The 22,742-nt window shown below is 38.8% G+C and overlaps 1 protein-coding gene across 6 annotated transcripts in view; it reads left to right on the forward strand.

The window, feature by feature from the left end:
* LOC148835879 (cyclin-dependent kinase-like 5) overlaps positions 1–22,742 on the forward strand; it is a 97,931-nt gene that overhangs the window by 57,099 nt on the left and 18,090 nt on the right. For all 6 annotated transcript variants that reach the window (XM_088913150.1, XM_088913152.1, XM_088913151.1 and 3 more), the window contains exons 4-10: positions 6,325–6,370; positions 6,712–6,848; positions 7,627–7,747; positions 8,539–8,598; positions 14,955–15,045; positions 16,007–16,196; positions 20,092–20,172. In XM_088913150.1, the coding sequence (XP_088769276.1) occupies positions 6,325–6,370; positions 6,712–6,848; positions 7,627–7,747; positions 8,539–8,598; positions 14,955–15,045; positions 16,007–16,196; positions 20,092–20,172 (726 nt within the window). The remainder of the gene's footprint in view (positions 1–6,324; positions 6,371–6,711; positions 6,849–7,626; positions 7,748–8,538; positions 8,599–14,954; positions 15,046–16,006; positions 16,197–20,091; positions 20,173–22,742) is intronic.

Below are 22,742 nucleotides of genomic sequence, written 5' to 3' on the forward strand. Positions count from 1 at the left end.
TCTCAATTTTTGACATCCTAGTTACATGAGAATCTGTTTGTTTTTATGTGCCTGTGACACAGTGTTGTTTCTATTTGTTGGTTAGAGTTCAACAACACTTTTTCTTGCAATTATTTTTCCAAATGAAATATTTTAATGTTTTGCTCCAAAAAGCCTGTCTTAACATACAGCTGTTGCTTCATGGTGGTGTGTTTTTGAAACAGACTAACCCTGTGCACAGTAGTGCTTACTCCTGACATAATTAAGGCTTATCTATTTGTTTAAAGACTTAACAAGGTTTTTGCTTACACAGCACCATGTCTATATTTATCTGCAACTCTTGAATTGTTGTATCTAATCAATTTTCATTTATTTATGCTTCTAATCTATATCCAAAAGGAAAACTTATACAATTACCAGGCTAAAACAAAACTGAAACCATAGTTACTGTTATTGCTGCTTTGTGAAAGATAAAATCTCTCTAACCTGGGACATCTCTGACTGCATGTACCAGAGACCTGAGGGCATACAGGTACAGTAAGCTACTCATTTTGAGAACATAAGACATGAGAGGGATATACTGCATGGGGCTAGGTTTTGTGAATCTGTCTGCATAACATGCATCCTCAGATCAGACCTCAGTTTTTTTCTGCGTTATAAAGTTACAGTAATTCATGCCAACAAATTCAATAAAAACGTAGTCTGGAAAAGGTCCATCAGTTTCTTATACCAAATGTGTTTTTTGCCTTTGGCTAAGATTCTGTTTATCTAAGGGACTTTTTCTTAATCGTGACAGCCACCTCAGGTACTGTAAGACCGCTCTTTAACATAATTTTTATGCAGAAATACGATTGTTTTTACATCTGGTTATCATCTTACCCTTCAGTCTTTTCCAAATTCTGCTGCTGGTTAAATCACTAATGAAATCAAGTGTAATTTAGAAGCTCTGAAGGCAGCTTTTGGAAGCATTGCTGGGTGCTCTCCTTAGAGCTGCAGAGAAACCCATTTTTGGTATGAGCAATCCGAAGGATTCAGAGCGTTGTCTGCTGTATATGCAGGATACAGCATCCAGAAGCTTTGTTCAGGGCAAGGCTGTACAGAAAAATTGGCCAAGATATTAAGGATTTATGAAGAACATTGTCTAGACAGGGGTTTACAGAGGCAGTTGTTGTATATCAACTAAAAAATGAAGTTTTATTTGTCTTAGCTTAATGGAAAGTTGGAATGTTCATCATAAACTTTAAACAAAATGAAGCCAAATAACAAAGTTTCAAGAAATGGCAAGCTTATCCAAATATATTCTGTTTTTACATCTAGAATGAAGTGAGAAAACAGTGTGTTAAGTCAGATTGGTTAAGACACAGGATCTGTTCATATCTGCCAGTGTGTACATGTACTGAACCCCAGTATTTTTCTTGGAACAGAAAACAGAAGTTTCTCAATTTTATCTTTTTTGTGAAGGCCCTTCAACATTGTTTGAGGAGCACTTGTTTCACATGATTTCGTATGATGACAGAATTTTCTTTTCTCTTTGTTGACTGTCAGCTGTCTGATTTTCCAAGGCTCTGGAAAATCAGAACAGGGCATCCTGCCGTTAAAGTCTGTTATTAATATCAGTCCTCCTGGCACTCCTCAGCCTTTCATTCCCATATGTGCCAGCCACACTAAGAGCTGCATGAAATCTTTTCAGTGTGGAAGACCTTTTAAATGAGCATGAAGAATGAGTTGGATTCCACATTGTACTGCAGTAGATATGGACAGAGGTGGCAGTGGTGTGATCACCCTCTTCTCAGAATCAGTGCTAAGAATGGGCTTTTAAACGTCACCTCTTTCACTTGGGCAGGACGCCAGTTCATCACAGGGCAGGCACACAGACACAAACATGGACACTCACACGTAGGGACTGTGGGAGAGAACTGGAGGAAACAAACTCCAAGGAAGTAGCATGCCAGATCAGGAATTGAACTCAGGGCCACAGCACTGTGAAATTGCAATGCTAACCCCTGCACCTCTGTGCCGTCTAAGTTCCTTTAATGTTTAACTTAAAAGCTTTTGAAGAGTTTGTTTTCGTCTTGGCAGTAACTTCATTGTACCTTTTGTATGTAATAGCACCCATTGCAAAGAATTCTGAAATGGTGTTCACCATACTAAGGTTACTGTGGGATCAGTTAGTTGTGTTTTGGGTCATTTTTCAAGCCTGCTATGCAGGGGTATTCCACTGAAATATTCTGTATCCAGTCAGCAGGAAAAGGTTAATATACAATAACTAGATTTTGATGGTTGGTTCAATAAATTATCTCACATCCCTGCCTATCTGTTCCATGTATTATTGACATCCTGGAGTGTTCTATGCAAAACGTTTCTCTTGAATGTCTAAGTACAGAAAGTATTGTCAGCAGAAATAAAAATCCCTATTGATTGCTGTTGCAAATTTGGCTGATTCATCATTAGTGATCTGTTTGATTCCTTTAGTATAACTAGGAAAAGATCTCACCAAAGACTCCATGTTCTCTCATCAATATTGAATATATTCCATAAACCATTGAAATAACTTAATATAACTTGAAATAAATAATTCTTCTGCTATTCTTTTAAAGGCAGATTATTAAAACTGATTTCAGTAAAGTTTTAGTAGCTTCTTAGGAATAATTTAAAAATGTGTCTGCTCTCACTATTGAACATTTTTTAGCATTTTTTTACATTGTCGCTTAAATTGGATCAGTCTTCTTTTTCTGCACAGTTAAAAAATTCTCTTTCACAGTAATTTGGGTTTTCAAGTTTGTGCAGGGTTGCTTTCACGTTAAGGTAAACGGCAGAACAGTGTTGCTGGTTGCATGCTGTGCTCTTAATTAACCGACAGTTATTTCCCTCTGTGATGCTGGAGTCAGACTGCCCTCCTTCCAGTTAACAAATAATAGCTATTCAGCTGTAGTCTGAAAATTATATTTTTGTACAATCAAGGACACTTATAAAATAGGTCTATAGTTTTTCAATTTATTTAAATGGAACAAGAGCTGTTCAACACATCCACTTAAATTATTATGTGTCTGTCACTGTCATATTGCTGCACATCACAAAAATGCATTACAGGTTTTAGGTACAGTACATGTTTTATTCACTGTTCGCAAAATGCAGACCCATAACTGTAGATAATGTGATCACCATGAAAGAGAACTCATTAGAGGATTAATAACACTATTTTGAGAGGTTCTCTATGAAACAGATGATTAAATCCACAATGATAAATGCTGAGTCAGAATGCTTTTAGGTTCCAGAAAGAAAAATCAGGTTCCTTAGGTACTAGCAACCAACAAGCTGGATGGGTCGAATAATGTCTCGTTTCTAACCTCTCTTGTGTTCTTATAATGAAACGCATATCGTAGCCAGAGGACACAGGTATGTTGTCTTTTCTCTGTCTGCATCAGAAGAAAGAAAACATTGAAACAAAAGCACAGGGTCACACAAGCACTAACTGGGTGTCACTCATTGGGATACACAAATGATCATGCACAAGGTGTTACTGTGCCAAATGATCAAAGTGCGCTTGATGTTGACCATTCGCAACCCCCGAGTACTTTCTTTTACTTATTTGTATTTCTAAATGTGTTATTAATATGCATGCATTCATCTCTGTGCTTTATAGAACATTTCATATTACAGAAATACCAAACTCTGTTAATCTAAGTTGCATCTCAGTCCAACGGATAAGTTTCTACCTACTAACGTCAAATGCTGCCTCAGAATTTAAAGTACATTTATATGGGTTAATATGTTTCACGTGAGGTGGGATGAGGAGTTTAAATAAGTGTCCATATGTCTCAGTGTGTTATTGACCTCAACACAGTTACTTGATGTTAGTGTAATGTTTTGTAGAAAGAGAGTCAGGTCTGGAATCGCATTTTATCTCTTGAGGTTTGAAGCTCAGATTGAGGCCTCGCGCTCAAAGTGTTTGGTTTTTAACCAGTCTGAATGTAATAGTTGTGATAGAAAGCGATGTAGCGATGTAGGTACAACACTGCTTATCCTCAGCATGGTTTTCAGGGCGATGGAGTGTGATGAGTGGCCATAGCACAGTGGGTCAAGCAGTCTTTGAGTTAGACTGTAGAGGAGAACTCCAGGAGTGTTCATAATAACACTCTGTAAGGAGCCCCTTACTGACCCTGCATATTTTGTTTACATTTCTAGCACCACATTTTAATGACTGTCACAGGGAACTGAATTTTAAGCTTGAGTAAAAGCTTCAAAAATAATACCGAGATATAAAAAGGACTCAATTTAAAGTGGTACCAGGGGCAGACAGAAAGGAAAAAGCAATACTTTGCAAGAGCCATATCACATATCAATTAAGGTATTGAAGAGAATCCCAGGGACGTATTGGCTATGAGAAATACAAAGAAGTACTGAAGGTAAAATATCCATATTTTTAAACAAGCATAATTGTTTTGAGTGTTTACTTTGTAGTTTTTAAATACAAACCACATTTGAATATTCAAATCTGCTAATTAGCAAGGATAATTACATTTAAGAAGGAAAATGGGGAAGAACAATTGTGACTCATTAATATTGATGGGTAAACCAGGGTGGCTTTAAGGTTGCAATGACAAGGACTTGGCAACTGTAAACCCTCTCCAACTGTGCCCTAAAACACATAATGAGGTATGTATGAAAAACAGATGTCTCTTACTTTGGTTAGAGAAAAGGATTTATAATTTACAGGGTTGGACTGGAATCAGAAACTCTGATATCTAAGTCGAGGCTATAAATACATCTTCATATTTAATGTATCATTTTTATTGGCTTTCTGTTGCTCAGATCTGAAATGCATCTTAATAGGCCAGTTGAAAAGTGGACAAGTTATCTTCCTCTCGTTATGGACATCAGCAGATAACTGACCTTGTCACTATACTGGGGCATTAGGACCCATACAGACCGTGGGGTGCGCGCCCCCTACTGGCCCCACTAACACCTCATCCAGCAGCAACCTTAGTTTTTCCCAGGGGGTCTCCCATCCAGGTACTAAGCAGGCTCACACCTGCTGAGCTTCAGTGGGTTGCCAGTTAAGAGTTGCAGGATGATATGGTTGCTGGCATTGAAGTGGTGGACAAGAAGTGAGAGAATGTCTTTGAGTGACACAGTTAAAGTCATGCTTTGAATTCAATAAAAAGTAATTTAAAGCCAGCCTTGATGACTGCCGTCCATTAACTGATCCCAGCAACCTTGTCAGGAGGGTCCTTCTCTACAGAGCTGGTAGATCCACTGCAAAGATGATAGGGAAAATAACTGAAAGCAGTAACTAACGCCAAAGGTAATTCCACCAAGCCCTGTCTGAGGGGGGTGAATACTTGCGCCATCGGTCAATGTCACTTTGTATACCTTCCTTGCCAGTTTTGCTGACCTTCAGCCTCCGTCACATATAACAGTGTTCAGTTTGATCATTACAGTTGTGAATAAAATGCTCTTCTGAAAAAAATAGTTTTAATCAAAATGTGATCTTATCCAGGAGAAAATACATTTGCAAGGCAAGTATTTATGAACTGGAAGGAAGTGCTGATCTCTATGGGGTTGTGAAGAGGAGTTGCTTATGGAAGTAAGGGTTATGAGATGAATGAGTCCATCACTTTAATTAGGAAAGTAGCTTTCCTCCTGTGAAATCTGATTAGAAAGTATGTGCTGATTTCGACAAACTGTTAAATGTGTGGCAAAACGCAAGATTACAGATAGGAAACAGCAAGCATTTAGTATGTACTCATCTGGTTAATCTGCATGTTTTTACCATGACAGGACTTAAATCTAACTAGCTGGGAAATTCTTTTGAGGTTGGTTTTCTTGGACTTTGTTATGCTTTCTATAGAATTTTGGATTAAGGGCTGTTATGTGAAAGTGGTGGTCAATGTTTGATAAAGTTGTAGTTCTTTTTTAAATCATTTTTATTTTTTTGTCATCATATTTAAATAGTTAATATCACAATATTATCTTTCTGAATATGTACTTTATGAATGTAAGAGTGTAAAAGGAGGTACCTCACAAACATGAATTTTATTTTAAATAAAGTTTTAAAGCATACAGTAACTCTCGTACAACCATCAGAATAGATGTATGATTCTTTTTGATACTACAAAGCCAGTCTAAGACAATCAAAGACTGTATTATTTTAAAAAATGGCAAACGCAGTGCATCTTGTTGGTGAATTGCTCTATCACCAGCTGGGATAAAACCTAACTTGTGTCTTTAAATAAAGTTTTAAATATTTTAATTGAGAGATGATTATTTTTCATTGAAAGCCAGATATCTTCCCTGTATTGCAATCAGCATCTTATTAATTGCTCTTCCTACTGTATATTACAGGAGACAAATGAAATTGTGGCCATTAAAAAGTTCAAGGACAGCGAAGGTAAGAGACTCTTGTTCTCACTAAATTGTTTAAGCAGGCCTTAATTTACTTATGATGATCTCATAATAGTGATTCACTGTTGCAACAGTCTTTTTATCATATAATGGTTGATGAGGCTTTGCAAACGTATGGTTTGAAGAAAAGACAAAAGGATGTATTAACCGTGTAAAAAATATATACTTTTACTGAGTCAAGCAAAGATGTTTATTGCTGTGGACAAGAGACTGTTGTTTTATTTGCCTGCTGTATGTTCTGTTTGATTGTGCTGTCAGCTGAGTAGTCCGTTTACCTCGGCCATGTGCGCAGCCTTCACTAGATGTCATTCTGATATTGATCGGCAGAAAATGAAGAGGTCAAGGAAACAACACTGCGGGAGCTTAAGATGCTCCGGACGCTGAAGCAGGAAAACATTGTGGAGCTGAAGGAAGCATTCCGGAGACGAGGGAAGCTGTACCTGGTCTTCGAGTATGTGGAAAAGGTAGCTACATCTGTGAACTGGAGCGACAGTGTCAGCCTTTTGGTTTATGGTGTTCATTGAATTTTCTGCGAAAATCTAATTTGGCAGCCTTCATAGTTTTTGACATTTTTTTTTAGATGATTTAGAAAATCACCTATTCTTTTTTTCTTTTACAACCTAATTAGGAATAATCTGTTCGCCATTAACTCCCACACATAATTTAAACTAATATTGGGGAATTTAAAACAACACTAGGATCCTTCAAGTCTTTGAGCGTCACATACTGTACAGACTTGCTGCGGTTTATGTTCCTTTGATGCTCTTAATTCAAAATGCAGTACAGGGGGAAATTTACCAAAGAGTATTAACAGAGACGATTTTAAAAGCCCAAAGAGGAATTTAGCCAGAGACACTGCTCCTAATGAACAGGGCCATGTGACCTTTTAGGACTCAAGCAGCTAGGACTTCAGTTTAAAATCTTCTACAGACGATAACGCCTGCTACAGCATAATGACCCAATCACCACCCTGGGGTGGAAACTATAGTCCACTACTGATTGAAAAATGTGAAAGACATTGCACTAAACATAATCACTAAATTCTAACATGAGGGTAACCCAGTTGTCAGATACTGTACACAAAGCTGTATGAACATCCAAAAATTAATCCCCTTCTCCAAATACTTAGAATTTTTACAATTTAGTATATTCTTGGATTCCAAAATGTATGGTCAAAAAATGATCCTATGCTGAAGGTTATAGCAGAGGTTTCACATTTATCTTTCACATGCACTTTTGTAGAACATGCTGGAGTTGCTAGAGGAGATGCCGAACGGAGCCCCTCCTGAGAAAGTCCGAAATTACATCTATCAGTTAATCAAAGCTATTCACTGGTGCCACAAGAATGACATTGTCCACAGAGGTAGGTAAAAACATTTAAACTGCGATTGTATCTAGTTTTAGTTTTGGAAATTTCAAATTAGCCAACAGTGATATCATTTTTTTTAAATTAAAAAACATTTTTTTAAAACATCAAGCAACTGGGTCGTTCAGCAAATTACTGTGCTGCTGATTAAGCAGAGAATAGATTTTACTCTTTAGTGTAGCTTTTCGTGATTAACACCATCTCCGGAGCCGTACTACTACACAGATGAGTGGTGTGATGGTAGAAGCTGTGCAGCTAAGCAGCACTTTATACTTTATACCCTGAACAAGGACTTTGATAAAAGTATTTAAAAGTTTCAATTAAATGCAGCTGCATTTCTGCAGCTGAAAACAGTTGAATATTTTTGTGCACAAGAAACAAAAAAAGAAACTCCATTAAACAATTAGCTTTAACATTAGATGTTTCTAAAAAACTGTAACGATGTATATTAATAGCATTTACAATCCCAGCTGCATACAGATTACATATGAAATGAAGACTTTTGATGATTCTGAGATTGATTGGGAATATTTGCAAGCTTTTATCAACATAATTAAAACGTCCTGCGACTCTCCCCAAACTTTATTTCATTCTCCAGTTACTGATGCTATCGATGATGTCCTTTTCCATCAGCCGTCTCTCATTTGATCCTTTTTACCGTAATGTTTTAGATCTGTAGAAGATCTTAAGAATGAGTATCTAAGACTCATTTATTTCTAGTAGTGCCTAAGGGTCTGCTGTTGGACTGTTCTATAATTCTGCTCCTTATTTTAAATCTTGCACACCAGATATCAAGCCTGAAAATCTCCTGATCAGCAGTGATGATGTTCTAAAGTTGTGCGATTTTGGTAAGTAAATATATCGGCAAGTGAGTTAACAAATAATTTCACCATGGTATTGTAGAATATTATCAGATAATCAAAATGAATATCTGATGTTCATATTGTTTATGGAAGTGAAGGCACTGAGCCTTCTATGAAGTATAAAGAAGCATTTCCACTGAACGTTAACTGTATAGGAGAAATAAAAGTTTTGGGAACCTAAGTCTGAGGTTACATAAGGAATTGCCAGATTTGTTATAACAAATATGGATGGTAAATTTGTCTACAGGCTTTTCTCTCAATGTTTTACTTCTGCATTCAATCATTCATTTGACCTCATGTCAATGTCACTTGGACAGTGAGAATCCGAAAGCAGCAATCCGCGGGATTTAGTGTCACATCTCATCTGGCCAGCACCATCTAGCGCAGCGTTGACACCCCCTGCCATTTTGTTTCAGCATAAAGCCTTATGTTATTGATGCATCAGTAGGCCGATTCTGAAATTATAATATTTTAAAAAACTGCGAACCAGTCCAGTTTATTTGGTTAGTGTTTAATAATGGACCCTGATGTGTATTTTTTTTCATCTTGGGCCAAATGTCGTACTTCGCTGTCTTTTATGTTTTAACCATTCTTCCGAACTGATTGATATTGCTTTGACAGGGCAAGCAAATTATTGGAAACTTGCCTTTGCATACTGCTGCCTGTAAACAGACATACAATCTGCAGACCCCTGAAAATGAATGCAAATTTTTGTTGCAGTGTTGGTTGCATGATAAAACAAATGGACTACGTGGTTTCATTTGTATTCTAGTGTATATACCTGATTGACTGAAGTACTTTGTATGTGTTCTAATTAGGTAAAGTGGGTGTTTGTTATGTACATGTGCATTACAGTATGGTGGGTCCTGTTGTTCCAACTGCATATTTTGTAGTACAAATCCATATAAAGCATACCTGTTCTGAAAAGCCAATAAGCTGGTGCAAGGTACAACTGCAAAGGTTCTTGTCCACCTCAGACTGACTCCTCACATGCTGCATAGATAAAATCTTATATATTCAGAATTGATCATTTATAGATTTATAGGTAATACTGTAAGCATTGCATGTATTTTTATTAGCTAGCTAAATATAAATGATGTAAATCGCTTTTAAAATTTCCCCTTAGCTTGAGTGAAAAGTGTTTGGCAGAACCTGCCTGAGCAAATTAAATTAAATTTCTGCCCTCACAGCCATGATTAGACAGCTAATGGAGGGACGTTAGAAGGATTGCTAACAAGTGAAGTGTAGTATGAGCGAGTGAGGTATACCTCTATGATTGGGAGAAAATCTGTTTAGAAAGCTGCTGGCCAAAGAAAATATAATGAAGGAGGAAGATGAGTAAGTCATATTTACATGGGAATTAGGGAATAAATAGGAAAGTCCATGATGTTATGGTTTTTCCTTGTTGTAGTACATTGCAGTTTGCAGCAGCACAGGCTCGTTATGGTGCTGTGGTGAATTCCCAGACTGTTCATCGGGTGTCAGTTCTTATCTGACAGCTGGATAGCGCCGTTGCTACCTCATCTTGTCTGCTAAGTTGTAGGGGGAATGGTAGGGGAATGGGAGGCCAGGTTGCTGCTGCACATGGTTTTGCTGGACCACTATATAAGCGATAAGATAAAATCACTTTATTGGCCAAGTAGAATTTCTTGTATTAGGAATTCGCATACCCCAACTTGCTCTCCATGAGACACACAGACAGGGAGAGAAGCTCGGGGTCAGAGCACAGGGTCAGCCATTTATACGGCGCCCCTGAAGCAGTTGGGGTTAAGGGCCTTGCTCAAGGGCCCAACGGAGTAGGATTCCTCTGCCGGCCACAGGATACAAACCGGCATACTTCCAGCCACAGGCGCAGATCCTTAGTCACAGGGCCACAGCACCGCCCGCTAGGTGGCAGTGTTGGTACTCCCACAAGGGAGACAGAGACCCTGATTTCTTGGTCATCCAAGATCCTGTGACACTGTGTTTAAGAATGGGATTGGTAACCTCAGTCTCCGTATCCAGGCAGAATTACATCTAAAAGTTGATCCATAATTCAAATGCTGAAATGGCTTCTCCCTTTTTTTAGCTTAATTTTTGTGCAGTAGCCCATTATTGCTGGCATGTATCGCACAGATGGGTACACTTCAGTGGAGGATGAAGGAGTATTTTCTCATGTATAAAGTATTTTGGCTCCTTTGGATTGGAAAGCTTTATAGCACTGTACCATATTATTATAATTAATAACACTGTTAATGTTAAATATGTTTGGATTTTTCCATCTCCCAAAGCAAAGTCATAACATCCATTATTCCCAATTCAGAAAGCCTTGAGAGCACAGATGGAAGGAATCTGTCACAAACCTGCAGAAATACTGTGATTCCTTTTGAGCTTTAAGTGCTGGTTGACGCCAATACTTAATACTGGACTGGAGAGTTTTGTAGTTTTTTCCCCAGATTTAATGAGTTGTGAAATAGACTAGCAGAAACTTTGTCCAGTGGAAATAATGTTATCCTGCTAATGATTTTTAAAAACAATATTTTTAATGCCAATGGATTTCATTTGAAGAGTCAACCCAAAGAGATAATAAAGCAGCATAGTGGCTTAATAAGAAAATGCTGAACCGTAGTCTCTACCATGCATGGTTTGGCCTTGACCACAAGGTCTTCTTCACTTACTTTCATTCTTTTTCATCCATTTTAAGCCTACTGTAAGTGTTAGGGTTTGCTGGCTGGATGAGTCCTGGGACTGCTACATTGGCTGATTAACCGTATAGGGTTAGTCAAAATGTTGTCGACAAGTATAAATACCAATTATTTTGAATGCACTTATGTTTCTGTGCGGCGATCGTTCCAAACTAAATTTCACAAACATCCACCGACACGAGACTCCATCCTTAAGTGGTACAGGCAGTTTGTGGAACATGGATGTAATTAATTTGTAATAAACTGTCAAAGTTGGTGACAGCATTTTGAATAACCCTGTATATGAAGAACACATGCTGGTCAGTTCCCATACTCATCACCGGGAGTCTCACACTGCAACCTAGCTACTGTTAAACAAAGGGCAGTGCCACACCAGGTCTCCCATAGTGAGTTTACTGTCACCTTACTTGAAATCGGAGGTCATTAACCCTGGACCTGGAGACCCCCTGGGTCCAGTAGGTCATCACCATTTTATATAATTTTAAACACTTTAATTGCAGGCAGTTAAGCAGGACATTTGTTAAGAGATCACAATTGATCAAAATCCAAGTACGTTTCAGCCCTCAAGGAATGTTCTTTAAGTTAAACGTACATGTTTCATACATCAAGCCAAGATTTTAGCTGTTTACCATCCTACACTGCATGCTGACAGAAAAATCTTCCCAATCACAAAAAAACAGCAAAGACCATAGTCAGTCTCAGTTTAGAATGCATGGAGTAAAACTGGAACTACAGTATCTGCACATTGTAGCTTATCCTGTATTTGCTTTCTTTTTCCCTGTGCCACCTAGTGGGATTCTGCAGGAAGACAAGCTAAGCACATTGGAAAAACTGGATCCCCCAGACAGCGCTAATGCTTCTGTTTGTTAGATAAACTGCACATAATTGCCAAATGAGTTTTTTTTTAATCAAGGTGTTTTTAATCTTCATAAATGTATGTGGAGAGTTGTATTCACTCTCCAAACAGCAGGATTGTTTAAGCAAATATTTGCAGTGAGCCAACAGCTTTCCCATGTTTGCATGGCTTGGCAAAAAGAATGGCAAAACGTTTATATCAGTTAAGCTCTTGAATTTTAGAACTTTGTGAATTTTACATAAATGTGAAATTGTTTTTAAACAGTATTTGCATACTGGTCCTTATCTAAATGCACACTTCAGAAACGCACATTTCCTATGGCAGCAATCCCATATTAATGTGTTAAGGTCATGAAAGTATCTCCTTTTTGAGTCATATCGTTTAGGAAGAGAGGAGATGCTGCAGAAAAGGCTGTTCCTTGCTGAACTTACCCGACTTGTCTATTTCGTATCTGTAGTCCAGATCACTGGGACATTACACTGGGAATAATCGTCTGTCCTCCTTTAGTTTTGTGAAACTGGAAAATTCACGTTTTCAGACCTTTTTTTCACTGCACTAAAATGTACTATTCTATGAAGTTGGGAACATTGCTGTTAACTCCAAATGATTACATCAGGGTAGAGATAATGTACTGTAGATCGAGTCAAGTCCCTACTTTTTGGCTGCTCAGTTCCTCCAGCCATGGGCTATTGAAAAACACAACACCAAAGTCATTTTGGTTGTAATGTGTACCATTAGGGCACGTCTGGCTACAATTTCTTTAGTCCTCAAATTGATTTTCTGTTGGGAGTTCCCAAAGCAGCTCTTGGGAGATGTACAATTTTTCAGTGCCTTTTCAGCATGGGGCTCAAATTCCTCTCATTTTGCCATTAAAAAAAAAACAGATTTACCAAGCTCCTGCTGCCAGTCACTGCATCGCTTTCTCCTGGCTGCAACATACTGTATGCAATTGTACCTGCTATCAAGAGCTAGGAAGCCTTGTGGGGAAAAAAGAAAAAAAATCACTTCATTTGAGAGGGGAAGATTATGTACAAGCTGACATTTACAGTAGTCACTGCCTTAAGTTCCTGCACTTCAGTGTACAATTCTTGATGCATATACAGTAGGATATGACTAATTTTTTTTCTGTTTCTCAGTTGTTTTAATGTGAGCATAAGAAAGATCACAAATGAGAGATTATTCACCAATCTAGATCATTTGGTAACTACAGTAGGTGATCCAAGGATCTTAGCCATTCATTTCTTGAAAGAGGGCACGGATATCCTCTTGGGTATGACAACATGATTAGATATCTTGTACCAGCCTCCCACTAATCTTCATGTGAAAAATGGACTCCTGTTCTCAGATCTAAATGCATTGCCACATATCCACTTGTATCCTCTGGTTCCTGTTTCACTATAAGACGCCCACTGGTTTGTCTTTGTCCGTGTCTGAAGAGTTTGAATATTTGCTTTAGCTCCCCCTATAGTCTCTGTTTTCAGGACGAAAAGGATTCAGTTTCTTTATCCTGTCAGTGCAGAATGACCCTTAGTTCTTTGAAAGGTACCCAGGTACTCTTCTCTGGACAGATTCCTGAGCAGCAATATCTGGCATCTTAATCAGATTTATGTTTTCAGCTAAATATACACAGTGGTACATTATACATTTATGAGATGACAGATAATCTCTACGTAATGGCTAAGGATCTGCGCCTGTGGCTGGAAGGTTGCCAGTTCATATCCCGCGGCCGGCAGAGGAATCCTACTCCGTTGGGCCCCTGAGCAAGGCCCTTAACCTTACGCACTTATTACAACTGTGAACAGCTGAAGGGGTGGTGTGATGCAGAGTCATCATCAGGTTATAGCTGCTGTAAGCAGGCTAGGTCTTGAATTATGTTCTGATTTAGTTCTGCCCTTTAATCCTTCTCACTGAGCACATATTAAAAATGCTATAAAATTCATTTATCATATTTTTTCTGAAGACTGGTTTTGAAGTCAGAATTTCTTGCACCCCAGTATTCTGTGATTATGGACAGTTCACATGATTACCATTGATTACCAGGTTTTACCATTTTGTAACATTAGTTTGTTAATTTTTTAAGACGAATGTAAAAGTAGCAGTGGAACTCATTGTACTGATACAGCATCATCTTGCTAAAAGCAGCAAACATTTCCTAGGATGTTTACCTGACCGTACTCTAATGGATTTGTTACTTTAGAAATACTGTTTATTTAGTTCACATATTCAAAAACAGAAACCTTATTATCTGTTCCAACAGATGCGGTGCCTTTCAAAATTATTCACCCTCTGCCAATGATGTCCTATTTTGTTGAATGACAAATGTACACATTTTTCATGTTCTTCATTTCAGTTCATTTAGATATCATTTCGAGCAACAGTTAGAAACCCTTCAGCTCTCAGAGTTCCATCACTGAGCAATTTACTTGCTTAATTGACCAGTTACTTAAATAATTATTCCTAATTATTAAATAATTAGTTAAATTATTTAAATAATAATTATTAAATAATTAGTTATTTTAGGGTGACTTCACAGACGTGGTGCTCCCCACGACCATGGTTAGGAGACAAAAGATTTCTACCATGTAAATGTTAGTAATGATGAAAAAGATCACCTAATATTGTAAATGCATGGTCTTATCTACGGTATTTTTGTGCATTCTTAACGAGAAATGTTTCGCTACAATAATAAAAACTCCCAGTCTTTATACTACAAGTCTATTTGTTTCACGTGAGGAGGTCAATATATAGGTTACATGTTACTGCTGCACTGAGGTATGACAATTGCTGGCTTCCTTTTTTAGGTTTTGCCCGGAATCTATCAGAAGGAAGCAATGCCAACTACACAGAGTATGTAGCCACCAGGTGGTATCGCTCGCCTGAGCTGCTCTTGGGGTGAGTGATAATCTTCCGGAGTTCCCATAGACCTCATGTCTGGGGAACTGTAGTCTGCGAGCACAAAACCCCCCATGTCTGACAGTGAGGAGACTGCCATGGCTGAATCAGTCTGTGATAAGTCTAGTCACGCCCGGGATATGGGAGCAAAGCAATGTAGTGAGAAAGTACTCTTAGCTTTCACAGGATGATTTTTACACTAACAAGCCCAAACACATGACTGATTTACTGCAGGCTTTTACTGTACCGTATATAGTTCTTAATTAGGTTTATTCCCAGGGTTTTCAAATGATCACACAGCTGTGTTCCTCTCTCTAAATTACTGTCCCAGGTTTTTGTATTTCTTAATTAGACTCCGGCAAGCTCAAGCCCACCCTGTCCCATTGATGTATGGCCACTTGGTCAATTCCACTTGGGAAATCCAGTCCATAGTATCTGCTGACATGACTCAAGCATCACTCACTCAGGTCTGGGCTATAGGTCTCAAACACTCTTTGCAATAAGCATTGGCATTGGTGGAGCCACTTCAGAAACCTCTTATCTTTAATTTATTTTTACAAGATAAAAGTGATTTATGTTTCGCCTGGTCTCATTTATTTGGCAGTTATTAAAAGCCTCTGTGAGTTCCAAACCCAAAGTCCAAAGCTGTCTGTCCAGTTGATCTAATTTGCTTTCGATCTGCTTATGTTCTGATGCCAAGCTGCAGCATGCTTTAGTACTTATCCAAAGGATAGTTCAGATGAGAATGTCTTAAATTATTATTTTTTTATGTTAGACACGACAGCAGTAAATTTGACTGCAGAAAATAAGAAACCTTTTTTTTAAAATTCTCCAGATATTTATTCCTCCCCCACCATTACTTTCACTCCCTCACACAGAGCGTTTCGGTTCAGACGCGCATCTTCCACCCCCCCTCCGGTGTCTCACTTTCTCTCTCTCCCTCTCCCTGGCGGGGTGTCAGGGCTCCCTACGGGAAAGCGGTTGACATGTGGTCCGTGGGCTGTATCCTGGGGGAGCTGAGCGACGGGCAGCCCCTGTTTCCAGGTGAGAGCGAGATCGACCAGCTGTACACCATCCAGAAAGTTCTGGGGCCGCTTCCACCCGAGCAGATGAAGCTTTTCTACAGCAACCCTCGCTTCCACGGACTGAGGGTAGGCATCTCCCTGTTGTTGTTCTCACACTCTCTGGGCAAAACTGACTCATAATCTGCATGTTTCTCTGCGAGTCGTCTGACACGCAATGGCATTTTTTTGTTGTATTTACAAGATTAGTAGAACAGCGTTCAGACGAATCAGAGAAAATGGTTAAGTGTTTCTACTTTTCACTATCTACAGTGTATGTTTGTGACATGTGGGGCTATGAAAAAGTTTTCTGCATGTTTGGATGTTTTTCACAGTGAATTTGATCAGATCTTTTTGTGAGTTGTAGTAGTATGTAGAGGAGAGCCTGAATTAAAGGGGTTATTAGGGTCAGCTGTTTGAATACTTTGGTTAACAATCAGGCCTGATATAGGGTTACAAGGCCATTTTTAAGGCTCTGGAGCTCCATCGAACCACAGTCAGAGCCCCATTGTCCAAAAGAAGAAAATGTGCAACAGTAGTGAATCCTCCCAGGAGTGGTTATTCTTCTAAATTATATCCAAGAGAAGGAGGTAAATTTTTCCAGGAAGTGACAAAGAACCCCAGAACATCATCAAGGGATCTGCAGGCCTCTCTTGCCTAAGCTAAGGTCACGACTCCACCATCAGAAAGACCCTGGACTAAAATAGGACCAATGCCAGAGTAGCAAGGCAGAAATCACTGCTCACCACGAAGAACATGAGTGCTCACCTCACGTTTGCTAAAATTCCTCCATAGTGCTATGAGATGCTGATCAATAACTTCAGGAAACATCTGGTGGCAGTTATTGAGTACAAGGGGACTCAATAACTCAAATGGGGCATTGGGTGTTGCTTATTTTATTTATTAAAGAAACTTATGCATCAAAATTTTGTTCATGTGTTCACTCAGGGTCTCTTTCATCTAATAATAGGATTTGGTTGAAGATCTGATAACATTCATTGTTAAAAATTGCAGAAAATTGGACAGTGGGCAAATAGTTTTCACAGCACTGTAAATGGATGTTGTAAAAAAATACAGGTCATGTATGAGGTCAAATAGCTGGTGTTATTCAGTAAATTCAAAAGGAAACTGAATATCATGAACATGAAACCCCAGTTAAAAACATACTTTAAATCCTTGTCAAAATTTGTTAATTTAATTTGTAAACCCATGTATACAAATGTTTACATAACAGAGGTGATTATTTTGGATCACTATGCCCTCAGTTCTTTGGGAGCTATAACAAATGATAAATAATAGCAAATTAAAACTCCATACTCATCTAAAATCATGACTTTCACACTGAGAAATTAGTGATTCCATAGGGAAAATTGAGTTATTTTTGTTGTGTAATAGATATTTTATTTTCTTCAATGCTTTGTCAGCTAGTTACATTTCTCTTCAAATCATAAAGTTAAAAAAAAACATAAAATCATTAAGCTTAGCTTTGGGGCCTGACACGATATTATTCACTTTACATGAGTGTACAAACAGGGTGGCTGGGGCCCTGGGTACAATTCCAGACCTGGGGTACGATCTACAATAAGGTTGTATGTTCTCCCGGCGTTTGCTTGGGTTTCCTATCACAGTCCAAAGACGTTCTTGTAGGTCAGTTGGCTTCTAGGAGAATTGGCCCTGGTGTGTATTTGTGTCTGTGTGCCCTGCAATGGACTTGTGTTCTGTCCAGGATGTATCCTGCCTTGCACCTATCGTTTTCTGGGTTATGGTCTGGCTTATCCTGCAACCCTATACTAGATAAAAGCGGTCATAAAATGGATGGAGTGTCATAAAAGATTCTCATGTCCAACAGGCCATGGGAAATGATTCTGAACACCATGAAGGAATATAAAAAAATGAGAAATCACAGGGGTAAAGCAGTTTTCGTGCGTGAGCTTCCTCTGCTTCAGACTTTACCATCAGTTAGTGAATTGTAGTTTTCAACAGATAACATTTACTTCCAAGCCGGAATGAGAGCAGTTTTTCCCCTGTGGGGGAGAGAACAGTATTGAGGCCAGAAAGCTGAAAGTAGGACAGAGAGAAGAAGAGGGTACAATGTGTGCAGCTTTCATTTTTTTAACGTTTATTTTCAGTTCATTACCACTCTTTGACATCAGTATAAGGACATGTTGGGCTACTTTCAGAAGACCACGAGACTTGTGTACGCACTCTCAACGAACAGTAAATTAAGCACTGCATTGTTATGTATTGGGCAGAAATAAAGTAGTCCTTTATGTTGCATAATTTAACAAGTTCAGGAGACAATTCTTCGGGATCCAGTCTTCCTAATTCTAAGGTTTCCTCACTTGAATTCAGTTTAGTAGGCAGAATGTCCAACTAGGGAGTGAAAGAGGAAGCAAATATTTTGTGTTTAAGAGGTAAAAATACAGATTTACGTTAGTACAATGTTTTGGTAAGCATGTTTTTTCACAGTATAGTAGAAATGTGAAATGTGTCGTGTTGCATTTGCAACTTCCTTTAATCCCCAGTACTATTATGAGGATGGAGGTGAAGGTGGGACTAACAGTCTAACAATTGTTCAGACTGGGGAAGAGCAGCTCTGAATACAAAGCAGCCTTCTCACACTGTACCTCCACCTCAGGATTATTCTGTTTTAGCTGAAAGATCGTTCTGATTTGAGGTCACAAATAGGATTAGCTTACCTTCATGTTGAGGTTAAGCTAGTTACAATGCAGTCTGAGATTAGTTTCTGCCTGGAGTTGGACAGAGATCACACATAGGGCATAGGCTATTTGAAACACACTGAAGTAACTGGCAAATGCATTTCACATGACGGGTGTTGCTGTGCGTCATATCTCTGTAGAAAAGCTCTTGGTTTTGGTAGATTTCCATATTTTCTAAGTGATAATTTTCTTCACCAGCTATGTTACAACATTGAATTACCATTTGATTGGATTATATTTTACTCTTTACGTTTAAAAGCCAAACTGTGAGAGGGTGCAGTACATGCTTATTATAAATGTGAGAATATTTAAAATTGTAATATCTATACAGAATATCTACTAATTTATCACAAGTCCTATTAAGAAAACCTCCGCTTAATTATAAGCTGTGTCATGAATTCTTCCTTTTGAGCGAGCAGTTTTTCAGGCTCCAGTGCATTGAATATTTCTGGCATTTCAATCAATCTTGTATTTGCTACAGCACCCTTTGCAACAATTTTCCACAGAGCTCTTTACAGGATTATCTAACCATTAACAATATTGAACAGCAACAGATAATCATGTGGGTACAGAGGAGGGGAAAACAAACCCGTAGTGGAAGAAAATGAACCTCTGAAGTTCCTAGGCCTGATCATTGTCCCCTCTTCCAGGCAATAAGCTAGTGTTACATTTATTATAATAGATCCGGAACTATCTGCAAAGCTATGGGTTGGGATCCTGTTAATCCTGGGTCTGTTATCAGTCGTTTGAGCTCTTCTTGGGAGGTGGTTGGAATTAATAGTCCTGTTGTGTGGCCAATTCCTCAGCAGGATGCTCAACAGCTGGTAACAAGACAGCAGTGATGGTAGTAAATCCACAGAAACAACAGGACACAGAAATCGCTGTTGCCCATTTAATATCATAAAGTCATGTACCTAACAGGACCCCCTGCCTCCTGTAACATCTGTTTTTATTTAATGATGGAACCTTGACAGATGTTATTTATGCTGAGGGTGCTGCTTTTATCCAGTCGTCTGTTTTTACCTTTGCTGTTACTGGGACTCCTTCTGGTTTTTATTCAGGCTTTATAATACACAAATGTGAATCTTCTACATTTACGAGGTACGAGGAATTTTAACCATTTAATTAGTTGTGTGCTTTGTCTTTTGAAAAACAATGTGCCGAATTTGACATGATACAGTATCTGATAAGCTTGGTGACCCTGTTATTTGGTCTTCCTTTGATATCTGCCAAATTTGTTCCAACTCCTTGTTCTTTGTTTTCAGTTCCCTGCAGTCAACCACCCTCAGACCTTGGAGAGAAGATACCTGGGAATTATTAGTGGTGTCCTGTTAGACCTTATGAAGGTAGGACCACAGATCAAATCAGTTTGATTGTGACCCTTACTTTTTTTTTATTTCTTCCCATGATGACCTTAATCCCTTGGAGATATTCCCTCAAGCCAAAATATTTGAAATCTTCAGTCAGGTAAACAGACTCTCTCAATCACAGACAATGTATGGTGGTCTTGAGGGGCAAGAGAGAATTACTGCACCTTCCCAGAACAATCTCCATCCATGTCTCCAAACATTTCAGAACCTTGTCAGATCCTGTCCAAGCTGGTCTTGCTACTTCCAGAGGTTCATTACACTAGTCTCTGGGCTTTCATATATCTGGGCCAGAAAGGGATCCTGTAGCTCCTATATATGATGAGTTTAACCTTTGATATACCTTTAGCTATACAAAAAGTTGTGGCCTTCAGCTTACTGAAGTGCTGAGTAAACGCAGGTCAAGAATTGATGAAAATAGTTTGCAAAATCAGTGTTGGTAAACATGTTGAGATATAGAACAAAAGCATTTCAGTCCAGCAGCTATACCAAGCTATTGAATCTAAGCAGATGTGAGCCTGGCCAGTACCTGAAAGAGAGACCTCCCGAGAAAGCTAAGATTACTGCTGGAAAAGATGTTAGTTTCACCAGTAGGGAACACACACCCTGCTGTCTGTGTGGGTCTTACTGCCCCCGAATAGTGATGGGGACATTATACTGTAAAAAAAAGGAGCCGTCCGAGACAGAAAACCAAGGTACAATTGTGTTTAAATCCCTTATATAATTACGCATTACTCAAAAACAGTTATTTTATTCACCAAGTTACCATTGCTGTACTGGCATATGTGGGTATAGCTATGTACTGTACTCTGTATACTTACACATATTGGTTGAAAAGAGGAAAAATAAATATTCTTGAATTGATGTTCTCATTTTCTCACCGAAGATGCATTACTTTCAGACAGCCACATCAGTGTGCAAATTAAACTTAATCAAATTGCACAGGTGTTTCCTACTGAAAACTGATTAAATTTGGAATTCTCCACTAGCTCCAAAACATGACAGCAACATCACCATATCACCATATGCTGATAGACTGTGATGGTTACCAGTTCTTAACAAGAAAAATAAAGTGTTTTATTTTTTTTCCCTCTTTTAATGTATTTCAGCAGTAGATCATGGATATGAATATTTATTTAAATGTATAGCACAGGCATTGAAACAAATATTGTAAGTTACTCAGTCAAATGAAGTCGTCCTCATGTCTGCAGTTAGCTGTAGTTCGAACTCGCAGGTTCTGAAAGCATGTAGAAGTGACAGCTCGACATCTGCATTCTCATGTGAACAGACCCCTGTGCTTCAGAGGGACTTTGCTGATCTTTCATGATTATGGGAGATGGGAACAAATACAAAATCAGAGCCCCAGGAGGAGGAATGGATTGGCTGTCGCTGCCATTTAAAGTGAATGAACATCTTGTTCTGTGCTGGCATGTAGAAAAGAGTCCCAGTTCAGACTCCTCTTTATTGGCAGAGATAAGACTTGGCAGCCTTACACCAGCATCCTTCCCCAGTTAGGCCGTTGTGTAACAGGAGACTGTGGTTGGTGTCAGTTCTGTGGGCAGCGTTTGTGGTGTATAGCAAAAATGATTCATCAAGTGTTAAAAACAGTACCGTTGTAATATGGGAGGTTTTGCATAGTGGAATCCAAAGCAACAGAGAAGGAGAATCAGAAATACGACTGTACAATAAAACAATTCTTATTGTAAAACAAGCATTGTCTAATGTAGAGGGAATGCAGATTATACCTTATGTTTAAGATATTGCTGCCTGAAAACACGGCTTTGGCATTAGCAGTGTTTGATCTGGAATTGCTAAGCACACCAAAGGCACAATTAGTAAAGTGTTGCCAAGGTTGGCTGGGTTTGTAGCTGGGCAGGGAGCACCCAGCATCCCCTGTGGCTTGCCAGAAGCCTATGAGCTGTAGTGTTATCAGAGCGGCATCTGTCTTGCCGTTCTTTAGCTTTGCCAGTGGCACTGTGGGAGGTCTGACAGAGCCCATTTTGCAGAATTTCTTCAAATCGGATGAATGTATTTTTTGCTATATGTGTAAGCATGAAGGAGCCAAGCGGATAAGAATTTATTCTTAAAGAATGGGATTAAAAACAAATATTTGAGTGGGTTTTTTTGTACATGAAAGTGCTTAGAACATGTTTAATGGTCTCTGCTCTTCACCTTTTGCAATAAGCAGGCAGTCAGTTTTGAGGCTTTTTCATGTAAGAGGTTGGCAAAACAGGCTCTTACTTCCTCGATTCATTTTGTTATTTCAGCTTCTTTAAACTGCAAAGTAAAACAATGCAGAACTGATCTGTGCAGAGGACAGCAATTTTCACAAAACTTTCACTTATGGAGATACATCTTAAATATGATGTCTGTGGGCTGAAAAACTGATCACTGCAGTTCAAAGCCTTGTCAGTCGTGCTGTGTGTTCTGCAGTCCGTGGAGTGATCCAAGCAGCTTGGGGATGATCAGGTGCATTAGTCCCCTGTCACGACTTCCTCGTATTATTCACGTGAGGCAGCAAGCTGTATATCATTTACATCGGTGGGATG

Source organism: Atractosteus spatula, chromosome 4, assembly GCF_055471065.1.
Source record: "Atractosteus spatula isolate fAtrSpa1 chromosome 4, fAtrSpa1.hap1, whole genome shotgun sequence".
NCBI classification, from domain to species: Eukaryota; Metazoa; Chordata; class Actinopteri; order Semionotiformes; family Lepisosteidae; genus Atractosteus; species Atractosteus spatula.